This window comes from Tyto alba, unplaced genomic scaffold (assembly GCF_018691265.1).
Source record: "Tyto alba isolate M040663 unplaced genomic scaffold, T.alba_DEE_v4.0 Super-Scaffold_41, whole genome shotgun sequence".
Taxonomy (NCBI): domain Eukaryota; kingdom Metazoa; phylum Chordata; class Aves; order Strigiformes; family Tytonidae; genus Tyto; species Tyto alba.
This window is the reverse complement of record NW_024881317.1, coordinates 15,386,076-15,403,939: the sequence shown is the minus strand read 5'-3', so window position 1 is coordinate 15,403,939 and position 17,864 is coordinate 15,386,076. Positions and strand designations below refer to the sequence as shown.

General features: G+C 36.0%; 1 protein-coding gene across 7 annotated transcripts in view; it reads left to right on the top strand.

Annotated features, from left to right (window-relative positions):
• The window catches only part of ZNF280D (zinc finger protein 280D), a 59,243-nt gene extending 55,517 nt beyond the window's left edge, over nucleotides 1–3,726 (top strand). For 6 of the 7 annotated variants that reach the window (XM_042803768.1, XM_042803767.1, XM_042803770.1 and 3 more), the window contains one exon: nucleotides 1,100–3,726. In XM_042803768.1, coding sequence (XP_042659702.1) covers nucleotides 1,100–1,733 — 634 coding nt within the window. In that variant the 3' untranslated portion in view covers nucleotides 1,734–3,726. The remainder of the gene's footprint in view (nucleotides 1–1,099) is intronic. The other variant, XR_006166554.1, reaches the window with a different exon arrangement.
• Nucleotides 3,727–17,864: the final 14,138 nt, after the last annotated feature.

Genomic DNA, 17,864 nt, shown 5'->3' with positions numbered 1-17,864 from the left:
TCCCCCCCTGTTTTCTTTTGTCTGTCACCATCATCATTTTAGGTAATTTGAGCTAATTATCATTCTGAAATTTTTTTAAAATTATAAACTGTATTAAAAATTTTACAAATTTAAGTTCTTACAGCAGAAATGGAGCTCCATCATTGAAAGAATGGTGTTCCAATAACAAATGAAGAGAAATAATAGAAACTAGTATTTAAGGTTTTGACTGTTGGAATATGAATATATGAGCAAATTGGATATAGCAATATGACCAAACAACGTTGTGGTTTTGTGGGTACAGATGGCATTTGAAGTATACAGTTCGGTCTTTCTTTGGAGCATTCTGTTTGTGTTGTTTTGGTTTGGTTTGTTTTTTTTTTTTTTTTTCCTGGTTACCCTAAAGCATTGCATGTGTGTGGATTTATTGAAATAATACAACATTTAAACAAGTAGTTTGTCTACAAAGTTTGTATGTTGTGGTTTAGATTTTACTATACAGTAAGATTCTCACTTATACTTGCATAATTCCCTACAAATCTATGTTTCCTTTTTATGAACATATATTTTTACTCTGAAAAGTGACTGAAAATGCTACTTCACAGACTGACTTTTTCAGTGAATTCAAATTTATAGTTGCTCAACTAAATTTTAGGTTTGAGATACCTAACTGTTAGTGGTTTTCCTCACTTTACTCTCATTAGTATTGTAGAGTCAAGTGGTTGGCATAAAGGTATGAACTGGCTTTTTTTTTTCCACATCGTCAACAAAAGTTTGCAAGTAGTTGTATCTGCATCTGTGTTGAAGAGGCTGTGCAGGTAGAGGAACTTAATTGGAAAATTCCATGTGTCACACAAAGGGGACAACTTTAACCTTCCTTTCTGGAAATGAAATGCAAGAACTAAAGGGTATTAATTGACTGCTAAATACAAAGATGAGTTTGTAAATAAGTAAGAAAAATGCAGCTGTAAATTAAATTCAGCCCATCTTGCTATAAAAATTTGTGAGAAATACCAAATAAGATATCTACAATACCTCTTTCTGAGTGTCACTTTGCAGAGTATAGCCATGTGTTGCTTTATTTAATTTGATATAAAATTACTTCTTTTGTTTTTTTCAGCAAACAAGAGCATGACTCTTCAGATGAAACAAAAGAATGCAATAAAAGTCAAACTAAAAAAGTTGCGTCAGTTGAAAAGAATGAAGACTCATCGTTGTCAAATACAGAAAACGTTCCTAGTTTGGAACTCCCTGACAGCAGCTCAAAGAATTCTTTGCATGACAAAGGAGCATATTGTGATTCAGATAATAACAAACAATTAGTAGATGAGAAACAAACATACATTCATAATGAAAGTGAGTTGAAAACTTGCCAAAGTTCAGATAATGTTATCTTGAATGAGCAGACTAAAGTACATAGCTTGGATGAAACTACACTTTCAGCATTGAACGCAAGGGACTTAAAACTAACATTGGGTGAGGATGTTAGTTTTGAGCAGTTCTTGAGAAAAAGAGATGAACCTGAATCCGTTAGTTCAGACATTAGTGAGCAAGGCAGTATTCATTTGGAGCCTTTGACTCCCTCAGAGGTACTCGAGCATGAAGCTACTGAAATTCTTCAAAAAGGTAATGTTGCACCGTCATCAAAGCAAGCTGGACAACTCTCTGAACAAACAGATGAGACTTCTAAAGAAAGCAGTCCCAACAGAATGGAAACAGCTGTAAACAAGACAGATGAAAATGAAGCAAGCTGAAATTATGTTAAATTTATTGTTTGTTATAAACAATGGTAAGAACACCATGGACCATTCCTGATGAGTGTGCTCATGGGTGCTAATTATTAAAAATTTTAAAAAAGCGGGTGGGGAGAGTGAGGAGAGGAAAAGACACTAAGGGGGAAGTTCTGCGTATGAAGATAGCATGTATGTGTATGTACAACTGAATTAACTGAATTTACAGAAGATAACACATTTTAATATACTTCCTGTCTCTTAGATATCATATCTTATTACATGGACATTTGAAACGAGGAATAAATTCTAATTTTTATAGTTAACTAGCCTGGGATAAGGTGATTTGTTTGCCAAGAAAATATTTTTTTAAAACCTTCAGTGTGAATATCATTGAAGAGTGGAATTCCGTATGAATTCACTTCTGATGCTGAAATGGAGCACACTTGTAATGATGGTTATTGGTTTGCTGGTAATTTGGATAAACATAAACCTTTGGACTTGGTGTCACATTCCTGTCTGTAAAAGCATGTAAACAGAATTATATGAATCTATGCACCTCTGTACAGGTGTAATCCTGCCAGGCTGTAAGCTTACCTTAATAAACTTTCAGTGAAAGTGGAATTATTACAATAAAAATATATATTTGTGGGGTTTTCAGTGTGCAGGCTGTGCAGAAATACCGAATATAATTGTATGAAGTAGAACATACTGCTGAAAGTACTGTAGCTGTTAGGCTTTTACCATTGCTTTAATTATTCTTAGCCGTAGACCCATAGGAATGGTCTGTAAGTCACACCAAAGTATGGTTTAATGTAAAAACTGTTTTAAGCAAAACGAAGGAAAACCCCAAACTGGAAACACCAATTGGCATGCACTCTGCCATTTTGCAGCTGCTACTGGCTAACTGTTACAAAAAGGACACAAGGACATATAAAGTAGAATTGTACAGTTCAATTTCAGGACTTTTTGTAGTCTAAATTGTGTACAGAAAGATGGCTGCTGATTTTGGTTTGTTTTTTTGATTTTTTTTTTGTCTTCTAGTTAGCAGCTAGATGTAGGAATGCATATGCTTAATGGTAGCTTGCTCTTAGGACTTCATTTCTCCATTTGAAACATTCAGAATGTGCTTTTGACTTACAGTTTTGTTTCTAATGAATGTTAAATGTTTTGAACAGCTGTTAAAGTACTGCTGTAAATTATTACTTTTTGAGTAAATATTTGCAACAAAATTTTGTCTTTGTGCATAATTTTATGCTCATCTTGAAACTTTGGGCATAGTCTTCCCACATTTTTTTAAAAAAGCTTTACTGTCAGTTCCCAAAAACTGTTTCATTGTAAAATTGTGAGTTTGAGACTTATATGGGTTTTTTTGGCTGGTTGGTTTTGGGTTTTTTTAGAATTAAATGAGCAAGTGCCTATGCATAAACATATTTTTGTAGCACTGTACTGTGGTAAAAAGTGGTAATTTTTCCAGATTATATAGAGATTTTTCTGGGCTGTCAGCATGCAACTGAAGTCTACTTTGTCCTCCTAGGTTAACTGGGCTCAGCTGCTAAATGAGTCTAAACAGCAACAGTACTAAAATTTAGAGACCATCTAGCTTGTTTTTGGAGCCTCTAAAAAAACCACGTTAATCTGAACATCTCAAAAATTGCTTCAAACTCTAAAGAGGTATATGACTTAAATTTTGAATTGCACCTTAGTTTTCATCCACACAGGTTTAGAAGACTTTTCAAAAGAAAAGTGGAACAGTTTACTTAGTCACAGCTCTTCAAGATTTACTGCTTTTAAGAACTTCAAATAACAAGACACGTGAAAAAGCTGAGAGCAGTAACTTGTAGTATTCTTTTGTTCTTTAAAGATTTTAGTGAAATTGTTAACTCTAAGTTAACAGTCTGATGTCTTCATGCATATATACATGGAAGATGTATAACTAGATGAACTAAAATTCATTACAGTTTTTCCCATGTTAGGTAATGCATTTGCTGAATAAACACTGTAGGAGACTGCATAATTATGGAGATGAATCTCTTATCATGTTCTTTGGGAGGTTTCCTAGAGATAAGTTAAATTAGTACTTTTGGCTGAAGTCACTCCAGAGGATCAAGTTCTGTTGAATGCATTTTGAGCTATTTGAACATAAGCACAGTGTTTTGTTTGTTTCTGAGTCATTTAAAAGTGTTGGGTGCTTTTCCATCCAGCTGTCAGTAGTTCTTATTCTGTGTCGCCACCTCTCTTGTTGTACTTAGAAAGGCATTTTTCCTCTCATTGCCTTGTCAAAAAACAGAAACTTTAAGTTAATTCTTGGTATCCATACTAGAATCACCACTTTCCCTCTTCTCAAGAGTTTTACCATATTTGCTTGAATAACAATTGCAGGTACTTTATATAATGTTTATTTTCAAGGAAATCACATGCCATGCACACGCTATCCCCGTTATTTGCATTTAATGGAAAACTTGTCATTATTAGATTATGGTCAGTGACTGTTCAGTCACTTGGAGCTTTCTCATGTGCAGCCAGGGTCTCAATTTGCCTTGTGCAGTTTGGGAGAGACACTTCGGTTTACCTGCAGTTCAGTTTTTCTTTTACAGAATGGATGAGTAAACCAAGCGGCAGGGGAACCAGATCAAATCATAGCACATGCTGAGTTCTAAGTATTGGGTGATGTATTTTAAACAAGGAAATTTCTATAACAAAATCGTGTCCAGTTTTCCTGGAAATGGGGAGAGAGAGAGAGAACCCTAGGTGACAAGTGTTAAATCATGTTCCGTGATGCTTGACTACCTGAAGGCATTAGAAATTGAAGGTCAGGGTAAAGAATCTTAAGTAAGTCTTGGTGTTCTGCAAAACCTTAAATAAAAGATCTCAAAGTTTTTCTGCAGGCATAAAGCATTGTTACTTATATGCTAGAATGTAGAAAACAGTTGGGTCTTTTATTCCACTAAAGACACAGTAGAGTTTTTTTAAAGACTGCTTAGAAATCTTTGTGTAGGGCAAATTTTATACCTGATTGTTCTCTTTTTTTTTTTTTTTTTAATAGTGTTTTATTTTTGAGGCTTGTGAGCTTATTTTGATTAGTTGCATCCTATGGGGTTTTTTGATATATGCTTAGTATGCCTCTAATAAAGTGGTAAGTATTTTTTATGATTACTGGAATGATTTTTGTCTTTAATAAAAATGTTACTCCATAGTCAATGTAGTTCAGAAGGACAGTTCTTAGTTCTAAGATGAAGCCCAGCATGTTATCTCCTTTGAACATTAGATTTTTACACATATTTTTTACTCTCTAATTTTTCTTCCTTTAATTCAGTGCTGAGAGGGAAAGTATGTTTATTTATATTTCATATTAACTTGCAGACACTATGCAGAAAGTTCTTTGCTATGTTCATTTGAGTTTTGGATCACTGCTCTAGCTTTAAGACAGTTAAAACTTTGTATTCAGCCATTTCATTGATCCAAAGTAACCATGTTAAATTGATGTTTCCTGTACTGCACCGTTTTTTAAAAAAAAAAGAAATGTGGGAAATGTTTAGCTGTGAAACACTTCATTTTTGGGGAAATTAATGGAGTTGCTATGCCTGCAAGGTGTTATAAAGCTGATGTATTTATTGATGTAGAAATGTGCTGGTTTGAGGTGGTTTTACTGCTCAAACCATTATTTCATAGAGGCTAAGGTTTTTGTGACAATCAGAGGGATAACTGTGATGTTATATGTATATCTGCATTTAAATTTAGGCAAATTTACCTTTGTATTAACAAAATTAAATGCTCAAAATACATATATGGGCTGTATCAGATGATTTAAAATAAGATAAATTCTGTGATCAAAAAGTGTTGGCTTTTTGAGCAACCAATTCTCCATTCTTTAAGCTTTTTTTTAAGTAACATTCCTAAACAAATCCCTTATGTTCTGAATTTAACGTAAATAAACTTCATTTCATATTTTAGTTCAGTAAATTCTCAATGTTAGGCATTTAATTCAAAAGAGGTGTTTTCTCCAAAAATTTTAGTGAATGAGGTAGCATATTATGGTATCTTTATGAAGAAAGTTATCTCATACTGATAGTCTTGAAAACTTAACTTTCATATGTTTTGCTCATAAATACTAGGAATGAATCATTTAGACTAAAGGGAAGTAGCCTGCAGGTCTGCTTCTTACAGCCTCCTGTGACTTTTTCATTCCGATCCTGTCATGATACTCTAGCAATGTATTGAAGTCCTTTTTTTCCTCTGTTTTAAGGCTGTGGAAGTGGTGGGACATGAATACTTAATAGTTTAAACTGTATATATTTGAATTACTTGAGTGTTTGCTGTGTGAAATGAGGATTTAATTTTGTGTACCAGTTTCTCAGGTTTTCAGCTGAATTCAGCTGAGATTTGTGTCTTTCCATTTATTGGAAAGATTTAACTTTCTCTTTGAGCTAGCGAGTTGATGGCATGTGGTATAATTTTCCTATGATATTTAATGAAATGCAGTTTATTTGGTAAATATCATTTAAATAGATTCTTTTTCCCTGTCACAATCCTTTATATCTTGGAATGTCTTCTCCTCTTGATAGTTGGTGTATAATCAACTTTCAAGTCGTTGGCTGGTGATGGAAAGCAAAAGACACTTCTACAGAGGAGAAGCAGGAGTAAGTTCAGAATTTTAATAATGAATAGTAGTGTGCAACACACAGGTTAATCTCCATTGTCTGATAAAGTAAAGCTGTTTTACTGATTCCTAAAACTGTAACTTGAGGAATCAGAACGGGTGGGCGCAACCAACCTTCATGGCTCTGAAAGACAGCAAAGAGCTTTAGACAGGCTATAAGATCAGAATTCCCAAAAGGAGCCTAAGGCAACATGTTCATGCAAGGAAAACTTTTCTTCTATTTATGTGACTTGCCACTCTATTTTCTTTCCCAGATAACATATACTGGATGCCCTCCTGAGACCGCAGGAAGGCCCATTATCCTAGAGAAGATGAGAGTGATTGTATGATCTTTCCTGATGAAACAAAAAAGAAGCTCTTACCGTGTGTCATGTATGCTGTTTTATATTAATGTAGTGACATGTGCCTTAGTGTTCAATAGTGGCATTTTATTGATCTTTTCCAAATAATTAAGTTCTGTCAGGTCTTCTGAAGAGCCTCTTAGCAATACTGTTTAAAATAAATATCCCTTAAACTTTGTCACTTTTCAGTGACCTTTGTCTGATACAGCAGGCTAGTAAGAAAAGTATGAAGGCAGTCTGTGTCATCCTGTTTTAAGACTGATAATGACTTAGCCTTTCTTGAGGATAACCTACGAAGTTTCTTCAAGTTATAAGAGAAACTTCAGTGCATAGAAATTCTATTGTTTATAGACCTGCTTGGAACTTAATATTGATTCAGTTAAAATTAGACAGACTTATTAAAACACAATATACTTTTTAATACCCTAAAACTTATTTCTATTTGATTAAAGAAATCCTTTGTCCTCAGGGTTCCTCAGAAGGCAGTCTTGATGATGTAAAAGGAAGCAAAAGTACAAGCTGCATTTAAAATACAGTAAGCATACCAAAGTTTTTCCTAGCAAAGTAATGCAATACTTGTGGATAGGAATGTATAATAATCTACTCTGCCCAAAACTCTTCTCAGTTTTATTCAGTGGAGTGAAAGATAAGTTTCCTCCCTTCCCTTTGCAGTTGTTTCCTGTGGCATATTTAAAATACTAGTGAGGGTGTAGTGCCAATGTCAAGCCAGATGTTATATTTATATGGTCTTTAAATAGCAGGAGCAACATTATGGAAGAAGAGCCTGGGAGCTAAAATTCAAACCTTTAATTGATATTAAAAATAATTAACTGAGTACAGCATAGAACTAAAGCATACTGCAGTTAATATTTTGGCATTATTCTTCTAGTTGACCCTTGGCTGTTTCATAGTGATTTCTTTGTCCATCCTGCAGAGTTCTAAAACTCTCCTAGTGTCTCCACCAAAGAGTCTGGTGCTCTTCACTTGTTTAATCTGTCTTTTCTCTCAAGTTGTAGAATTAATGAGCATAACAGAATCCAAAATAATTATTCCCATCTTATACTTTGCTGCAGTTTCTTGCTTCAGTTTCACAACCCCAAGAAGGGCTATGTACCTGGAAGTTTATCTTTCTATTACGGCCACAGATACAGTTGAAGGGAAAAAAGATGATTCTCTTTCCTTGTAAACCTGCATCACCAACACCCTTGGGACTATCATACTACATACACCACCAGAAATAGTTAAGTGAATTTTGGTTTATAAATCAATTATTTTACTTAGGCATTATAGGTTTTTTACATTAAGGTATCTGAGTTTTACAAAAGTCTAAGTTATATCTCATAGATTTGCTAAACCAAGGTTTATAACCTTTGATTCTGTAAGAACATTTCCGAAGATTGAAGCATCCCTTTTCTTCTGGAGCTGCTAAGTCTCACTTCAACCAATTTCTTTGGATACATGCTGAGCTAAATCACAGAGCTGATCAGGCTGAAAAAACACCACTGGCAGCAGTGACAAGCAGCAGCTGAGAACAGCATGGCCAGTTTAGGCCAGTCAGTTGCTGCTGAACGGCAAACCGCAGCCTAAGAAAAACAGCTTTTGGAGTAGTCCGTAGGGGATTGTAGACAAATTCCTACTTTGGGGAGAAAGCATTTCCATAAGAGGAATAAACATAGTGAGCTTTCAGTATACCAAGCAGCTGCAAGTAATGAAGCTATTAGATCAGTTCCTTTGGAAACTGTCGGCTTATTACGGCTGAATCTCCAGATAGGTTATTAGTTCTGTGTATTTCAATTAAATGCTGCCACTGAAGGTAGAAACCATTTTTGAGTATGACCTATATATACATCCTTCAGTGTAAAAGCTTAAAGGTTATAATACAACTTCTATCATTTGCATGCACATGATGTATGTTTTTAGATCTATTCAAATTTAACATACTTGGTTCATCCAAGCAAGCACATTGCAATAGGGGCACCCTATTGCAGTTACAGAAGACTTATTTTCAACATAAATTCTGAAAATTCAAATGTTACTGTATAGGACTTTAGAGAGTATAAAACTAGTCTGATATGCAGAAAAAGTTCATCACTCACACTTTAATTTTTATTTATATATATATGAAATCTTAGTGATAAGTAAACCTGGGACAGAATGAAGGGACTCAAAATAAATCCCAGTACTGAGCAATAAGGAAGAATTTAGCCTGAAAGGAAACTTTAAAAAAAAAATGAATTTGATAGAGGTTGAGTGGTGGCAGAAGTCAGGTAAAGTCTTAGCTACGTTGGTCTGTTACTGCATTCCCATTACTTTTCCTTGCACACATATGCATGCCTATTGATGTGCAACTATAATGAAAATGTAACTTGGTTTTATTTTTCTGATGTAGATGAAGAGTATTAAAGAACAAAAGGGATCTTATTTTTTATAATGTTAAAAAGAAGGTAGAGATCAGCAAGAATATTTATGCTCTCTTGAGCTCAAAGTTGTCTAAACAGATTGTTGTAAAATTGCCATTGTACTTGAATTAGGGCATCTTGCTAATCCAAGCATGCTTCTGACCAGGTGAGCTACTCAGTGGAGGGAAATGGTATTTCATCTCCACGGTCCATAAAAGTAGGTGAGCTATGTGCTAAGGAAGTACGGCTTCCTGAGGGTTCTGCAAAGCATTATTCCTGTCCAGGACAGCTGTGCTTCTCAAACTGTTGCTAGGCTTGTGTTCTTCCACCAGGCTAAAGCTGGCACCTCCTAGTACTGTTGGTCCATAGACACTATTATATATGGGAACGTTTATTTGTTGTTGAAATGAAACAAACAAAAAAAATTCTGCATGAAAGTGGAATTCTTTTCCTGACTGTGAGCTTTCACAGAGTGATTTAACTGCATTAGGGAACTGCTGTTTAGCAGTGGTATCTTTGAGGCTTTTAACATGCCATTATCTCTTAATTGCCATTTGTATTTTGGCAGTAATAAAGATATCTGTTGTCTTCTCACATCATATGTGGTTTATGTTAATGTATTCTTTATTTGATGTGTTTACACAGTCCTTACAAATGTGTTGGTTCTTTTCTTTCCAAAAAAAAAAAAAAAACACAAGTATTGTTTGAGAGAGCTTACAAGCCACTTGCACTTTTATGAGAGTTCTTGATCACATCTCACAATTTGTATGTTACCCTGCATAAAATAAATTGGGGGGAGTAGCAAGTGGGAACTATGAAAAAATGTTTTAAAGGTCAGTCTCTTGCTTATTCGTAATTGGAGTATGTAAAATATATCCACCCTGAACATCTGACTCCCTGCAGTAACAGACATTCTTTTCCTTATAGGTGATGCTAAAATGGGTAGGAATTCTGCTGAACAGAATTGCTAGAGAAAATACAAAGCAGCAAACAAAGAGTGTCATTGGAGATAGTCAAGATGCCTCATTGCAGTAAAAGATCAATAAGAAGCAGCAGTAAATGAGAACTTTACTGTGAGTGGAATATAGAACATGTAAGCCAAAACGCATCTGTGTCTAGTTAAACAGAGTAGAGGTCTCTATTGAGAAACATGAGATTCTATGCAGAGTTTGACCAAACTGTGTGTTATCAGTCACTTCACAGCACAAAGAGATTTGACCTGACTGTAAACCAATATTCTTGACTATAATGTACACCAGTTACGTAAAGGTCAATAACCAACAAAGTTTGCTCAGTCCAAACTGCAGGAATAATTCCTGTTCATCAAGCTAAATATATTTTACTGCAGTATCTGGTTTGGGGGAGGTGAAAACTGATTTCTGCCCCTCACCTGTATTATCTACTAGGGTCTCTTCTCTTTCTCTGCTGAAAAGAACATGCACAGAGTAGGAAACCTTTATGCTTGCCAGAAACTGTACTAAGTCAGTACTGTCTTTTTTTTTTTCTATTTGTGCAATACGTCACATTTTGGGGATGCTGTAAAAACAGTTTCAGTTTAACTAGCCTCGTGTTCTTTCTCCTAGCATAGGAAACATACTTTCTTTCCTGCATTTTTTTACACAAACATATCCTTATTGCTCTGCCATCAGGTTGACAGTGTATATTTTAGTCATGCATAGTAAAGTTAGTAATGCTGAGATATAAAATCAGAGTGTTTAGAAAGAAGAAACAGTTCTATGTATTTATAGATCTAATATTCATCAATTTCACGGTGCCTCTCTAATACCCTTTATTTTTAAATACCATACTAGATCAGTTCTAAGATCAGGAACATACTAAATCTCATGGGAGAGAGAATTTTTTTATTATTTTTTTATTTTATTTTTAGATTTATTTTGATCATAACTGGAAATCCAGAGAAAAATGAAGAAAGATATAGATATTAAAAAAAAAAAACTTTCCCACTGCAACAGCAGTGTGACTGTAAAGGTCATGTCACAGAACCACTGATCAGGCTCTTCTTGCACACAGTGCCTAGTGGAAGCTCTAGATGAAGTTACTGAAGCTGAAAACAGCTAAAAGAAAAGCAGATTCATCTCTTGAGGTTTCACAAGAGTGCCCTTTAAAATTCCAATGGGTTCTGTGTCAGATATTGTATTTTTACCCTTTCCATCATCAGCAAGTTTTGCGTTACAGATTGTGCATGCCTAGAAAAGTTAAAAGTTGATCAAAAAAAGTTAACAAAAGAACTGTTTTCTGTTGCATGTAGTTGTGCAGATCAACTTAATTGACTAGGAACTTGCATATCTAAGGAAAGGTTCTCAAGGCATGTGCTGAGCTTGAGCAAAGAAATTAGCAGCCCTTCTACTGATTGTGGAAAGGCTCTGTCTGAACATGCTGTTAAGATGAAGCAGACAAGCCATTACTGTGTGTGTAGATGGATAGCTACAGTATTTGCCTATGAAACCATAGCTCATTAATCTTTGTACCCTTTATGGACCGTTAGAGTATAGGGTGGGATAAATGAATTGCGAGGTTAACCAGCTGCAGTTGTGAAATGGAGACATGCTTAACTAGATATGATTTGAGATATTAGTACTAGAGTCTCTACAGGCAATCCAGGCAATGATTTCTCCTATTACTACAGAAGCAAGAGGGTAATTTTTTTTTTAAACAATACAATATCTTTTTCTAAGTATGGGTGAAAAATCTGGATAAAGCTCTCTGAGGTTCAGCTAATTCAGTAATGAGCTAAGACAGCTTGGTGTGCAGTAGCTGTACTGATGATTGAGTCTGCAACCACTACAAGAAGGTATTCGTGAAATCGAAAATAGGAGTAATTGGACCACCTTCAGACTTTAAAAAGCTTTTTGCAAAAGAGCAGAGACAGCAACTGTAAAATATTCTGGTCTTCCTAAAATTGAATTCAAGAGTCATCTTGTCAATGAAACGTGATAGGTTTATTAAATACACTGTAGAATACTGTATGAGAAAGTTGGGTTTACCTGCTACAGTTTTTCTCCTTAATTTCAGCTGTATGTATGCTACTGCAGCTTGAAAACATCTGGGTGCAGCAATTTTTTTCTTTTCTGCACCTGCAAGTGTAAGTACACACATAAACAAAAAAGAAATTAAATCTTTCACAGAGGCAAAGAGAAAGAAAAAAACCCAACCAGCCATGAAGCTCAGGGGAGCAGTATGACAAGTGCTGAGCTGTAAACAAGCTTGAGAGGGATTTAATTCTTATGACAAGCGGCAGTGGTAGCATCTCACATGGACTCAGCATATGCACACATTTCAGAGGAGGAATCACAGAGGACCTAATGCAAATATAAAAAAGCTCAGATCACATCAGCCTATACTGTTCTAAAAATAGCCTTATAAATCAGAATGAGCTAGGGTTGTAATTATCTTGATTTTTCATAATTTTGCCACTTCTAAGAGGGTTTCTGGTTTATGCTCACATTATAATTAGACTTTATAACATATAAACTGCAAACTCTGTCATATTTGTAGGACAAGTACAAGACCTCATTGGGTGGTGTTTTCAGGGTGATAGTACAACATAAAGGCTGAGTAGTATCTGCTGCACTCAGTTTTAAAGAAGCTTATTTTAGGTCAGAAGCATTTTTGTTGTTGTTTGTTAAGGAAGAACTGAGATGTAATTTGGTATCCAAATTAAATTTTAAAAGCCTCTAATGCACACTTACTCCCTAATTACAGTCAGGCCCTTTCTCTTTCAAGTATGCTCATAACTGCCTCACTTCTCTAGCAACATTCTGGAAAGTACATACTGCAAACCATGCCCTGCAGTCTGTATTTAAGCAGATTTCCCCATGGCAGTTGATGAGTTAGTGCTGCAAGATGTAGACAATTTTCACATAGCCTTCAGGCAGCTTTGAGATGAGTAGTGTGCTCCCCGCGCTCCAGCCGCTATGCAGGTTCAACTCATGTAAGAAAGCAGAGCAGTGCTCTAGTCACCTTAAATCTTCAATCCAGCTGCTTTCTTCTCTGCATTCTTCAGTCTGCAATAAATTAATTTAAAGGTCAATTTTACTAGTGAAGGGTTAATAATCCCTGGAGGTATGGTTTTGGATTGTCTGCAGGCTCAGCCAAATGCTAATCTGTTTGGTTGTAGTTAGCCAAAAACTTGGTTTTAACCAGAGTTTAGATATTGTTCCAAAAGGAGGCAGTCTCTAGGAAAAGAATGTCTCTTGGACCCAGTCTTTCTTCCTCACTTAGATGACTGACAATTGGAAGGACATGTTATTTTACCAAAGTTCTATTAAGTTTTAAACATGCTGAATTTTATATACAGTTTTACAATACTGATATTTTTGGATTGAAATAGGAGATTTTGTGTGTGTGCAAATTACCCTTCATTTGTATGATGTAAACATTCAGTTTCTTAACCTGTTTCTGGATATGTGTGTTGGACACGCCCTATACTGCAAATGATTGAAAATGGCCTTGCATTTGCAGTTGGTATGAATAACCTTCAAAATAACAACTAACAGGCTTGACACTGAGTGGAGTAGTTTCACATCTTTGGCATGAAAAGCTACAGCTGCTCTTTCCTTGTCTTGTACACAAAGTAACATCTTATGTTTTAAAATTATTTTTTTTATATTGATTTTTATTTCTATAGTTTTAAGGACAAGTAAGCATTAAAGGGAACTAATTTTGTTCTGAAGTATTCTATGATTTGCAAAACTGCAAGTAAGCATTGTGTCTTCTAGGAACCTGTAATTATTTACTGTTTTAAAATTACCTGGATAGATCAATGTATGGGAGAATAACAGAATATCAGAATCCTTTTTTATCAGATGATTAGAAAGAAAGTTTTTAATTAATTCTTTGTTACCAGAGCAGATGGAAACTCCCCGTCTGAACTGTTGATTATTTGTAGAATTTTTGGGAATCATGTCTAAATACAGATTCAGATACTGAAGTAAGCATCTCTGAATCTTGAAAGCAAACCCCCAATGTAGGTTGGATCCTGCAATGTTTATTTCCTTTTTGAATATTGAGCATAGTGCTGCATGTTGCAGAAAGCCATGGTAGTTCTTTGCCCAAAATTCTGAGACTTTAAAGAGATCCTATGTGAAGAGAAGATAACATCTTTTTCCCTTTCAAAATAATCTTTTATGCAGATCAAGATCTAGTATCTGATTTAACAAAACAAGTTACAGTGACTCCATTTATACTGCAACACTTTGGCACAAGCATTGTACACCTGTCAGCAACTTGTTCTTTATTTGTGGCAAGAAATAATAAATTTGACTTTTCTGAAGAGCTTCTAGAAGAATTGCTACATAATGTGTTCAGACCTAAAGGGTCTTGCTTTAAGGTAGGCTGAGCTGTTACTTTGCATACTTTGTGGATTCCTGATTTTCAAATACCAGTAATCTTCCCCATGAAGGGAAGGTTTGGGTTATGCTAAATATCTCATAATAATTTCTAGAATTGTAATGGATTCTCATTTCTACTTGTCTTGCACAAGTAGGCTGAAAATAGATGAGGGTTATTTTGTTGATTATGGTCTTATCCATAAACATCAATATCTTCTAACTTGATGCAGGTAATCCAGGTAACTGTGTTGTTTACAGACCACTGGGTAACCATCTCTGCCCATTACTGGTTTTGCATGTCACTGCTGTTTGTAGTGAACGTGTTAAATAAGCTACATCTCTCTTACAGAGATCTGGTATTTTTAATACCCTCTGTTTTGTTATTTTTACAGATTTGACTTTTTCTTTGTGCAATAGCGGTTGGAAGGGTGGTACGGGGAAGACACCAGATAGTGAAGGTGGCAGCAGAACTACTCATTTTTATTATCCTGGGAATATGATATGTTGATGAGTAAAAATTAATATAGACAATAGACAAGGCTGTGGTAGGGTGCTGTGCCTAAGAGGTTTCTATTAGTTTTAATATTATTATATAGGTAGTGATGCCTAGGTATGCACTTCATGATTCTCTGTCAACCTTGACCTTCTTGTTGGGAAGGGCTGAGAAGTCCCTGCTCCCCCTATACTTTGAGTAAAGACTAATTATGTGAACACAGATATATAACTACTAAGCCCTTAGGCCAATCAAAACTTAACTATAAACTGCACTGTACTATACTTATAATGTCCCTATAATGTAGGAACAGGCTATGACAGATAGTGTATATATATTTATATATGGTTTGTGGTTTTTAAGCTTTCTATTCAAAATGTTTTGCTTAATTATATAATTTGATTGTACCAAAGTCGTGTGTCTCTTTCAAAGGTGAAAGACTGGATTTAGAAGAAGGGTTACTGAGGTAAGAGTTAACTGTTACTATAGGCTTCCTTGTGTCTAGAGTGCTTTGTAGCAGCAGAGTGTGCCTGCCAGGCTTCCTCTCACATTCCTTCACTTCTACCTCTTGAGTAGCCTGGGCAGCCAGTGGAAGGAGTGACTTCGAGCCCATCCTATTCCAGATGTCATAGTTTTGGTTCTAATAATCGTAACAAAAAGACTGCTGCTTTCATAGTAGTGGGGAGAATTTCTATAAACAAGGCAAATATTTGCTTCTTAAGGTGGGCCTTCGTTTTTGTAATTATCAGAAATTAAGTTGATTGAACTTTGTATGCCCTATTGTTGAACCTAGCTCACCCTTCTAGTTCTGTAATAAAAGCAAGTGAAGAGCAAGCTGCCAGTTTATATAGCTTCTTCAAGTAGCTTACAATTTAAATCTTGCTTGTGCTACATTTAAGAGTGAGGTGGTATTTTTAGATCTCTGGTTGCATATATTGGTCTGAACATCCAGGATGTTGAAAATAGTTGATTTACTGTATTTCTCTTAGTAAGTAAAAGACAAATTTATTCTACGTGATAAAGATGACATTCACCAGGACACAAAACTGTCCTACACACATTGGCTGAGTTTAAACCTTGCTCCATTAATTTCAGCACTTTGTGGATGCACAGGCCAAACATCAGTAACCTGCACGATTTGTTAAAGGCTTTACTCTTCTAATTCCCACTGGGGTATTTTAATGTTGACAGCTGTTAAAATTCTTAGACTGGAGCTTCACATCCATATTCTCTTCCTCACAGACACCTGTAATGGGATTCATCTGTTTTCTTTGTTATTCCCTCTGCTCATTTAAATGTAATGTGCATTTCTCATCACATCACTGGATTAACTTTTATATAAAGTACTAAAATGCACAGATACACACACGTACGTTTGTCCCAGAAGAACAGAGCATGGTATTTCAGTTTTGAATATAAAGTTTGGCAAAGATTAATACAGTACCATAATCACAGAATGGTTTGGGTTGGAAGGGACCTTAAAGATCACCTAGTTCCCAACCCCCTGCCATGGGCAGGGACACCTTCCACCAGCCCAGGTTGCTCAAAGCCCCGTCCAACCTGGCCTGGAACCCTGCCAGGGAGGGGGCAGCCACAGCTGCTCTGGGCACCCTGGGCCAGCGCCTCACCACCAGCACAGGGAAGAATTTCTTCCTTAGATCTAGTCTAAATCTACCCTCTTGCCTGCTTTTCTTCATAATCTTCATACCTTTCTTTAAAATAAAAGAAGATCTTTATTATGTGACCTGTAAGGTGTAGCCTTTTGAAGCTCCTCCTGAAATTTTAATCTTCACTATCCCCTCATCATTGAGCAATGTTCCAGGAGTGGAGGAACTCATTCCATTTATACTTCTGGTGTTTTACTACCAATCACAGGCTCCTCCCCTGCCCATCCAGTCCATCTCTTCTGATTTATATTATCTGGAATAATGGCTCTGCTAATTTTTTTCCTAGGAAGAGTTAGCCAGATAACAGGTGGGTATTGTATTGCTTCAGGGATAGTTAACTTACAGGGCCTTTTTTCTACAAATGATGTGTTTTAACCTGATATCTGATTGAGATTCCTACTGAACCAATCTTCTCTGCCTTGATTCATCTACAATTCAGGCAATTCAGGATGTCAGCCTTGTATTTGCACTTGAGTTAACTCAGAGATAGCTTGGGTGTCATAGCTGGTAAAGCTGAGGGGCAGTGGCTGAACAGTTTGAGACAGAGCTGCTAAGCCATACAAAGTTTTCTGTTGCCACAACTATGTTCCTTGCGACACCTCGCTCAGCCCATTTGAAGTCTTGCTGGTGAGTCTCTACAGCACTGTGGTCCCAACAGGGATCATCAGAGAATAGCTCTAGCACGCGAATTGAAAGTATGAGATTAGCTGTGATGTAGTCATTAAGAATCTAATCTGTCGAAGATGTGTGCTGCAATGCTGGTCAAGTTAAATTCTAGCAGGAAGTCAGGCTTGTATGTTACCTTATTTAATTCCTTTCCTCAGCAAGCAGGGAGCAAAAGAATAACTTCATCTAGATGTGTTATCTACCTCTCTGCAAATACTCTTTCCGTACCAGCAGTGTTGCCTGCTTAGCTGGAAGAAAGGTCTGCTGCTGTGATGACTCTGGGTATCATTTGCTTTTACAACCTGCATATGAGGCTGGCAGGCTGTTTGGGCATCAGTCAAGGGTGGCTTTTTGAGATGAAGTGATACTTAAGTGCTCAGATGAAGCAGTAGTCCTTAGCTGTTGACAATGATGGGGGTTAGACTTTGGTAATTTAGTAATTGGTCTAGTGATCTTGTGAAGGGAAAACAGTAATGCAAAGAAGAGGTGTAAAATACTTAATTTGAAAAAAATCAGATCTAGTCTTTTGACTTCAGCTACTTGGGGAACTAGAAATAACGTGCTGCTATTTTAACTGT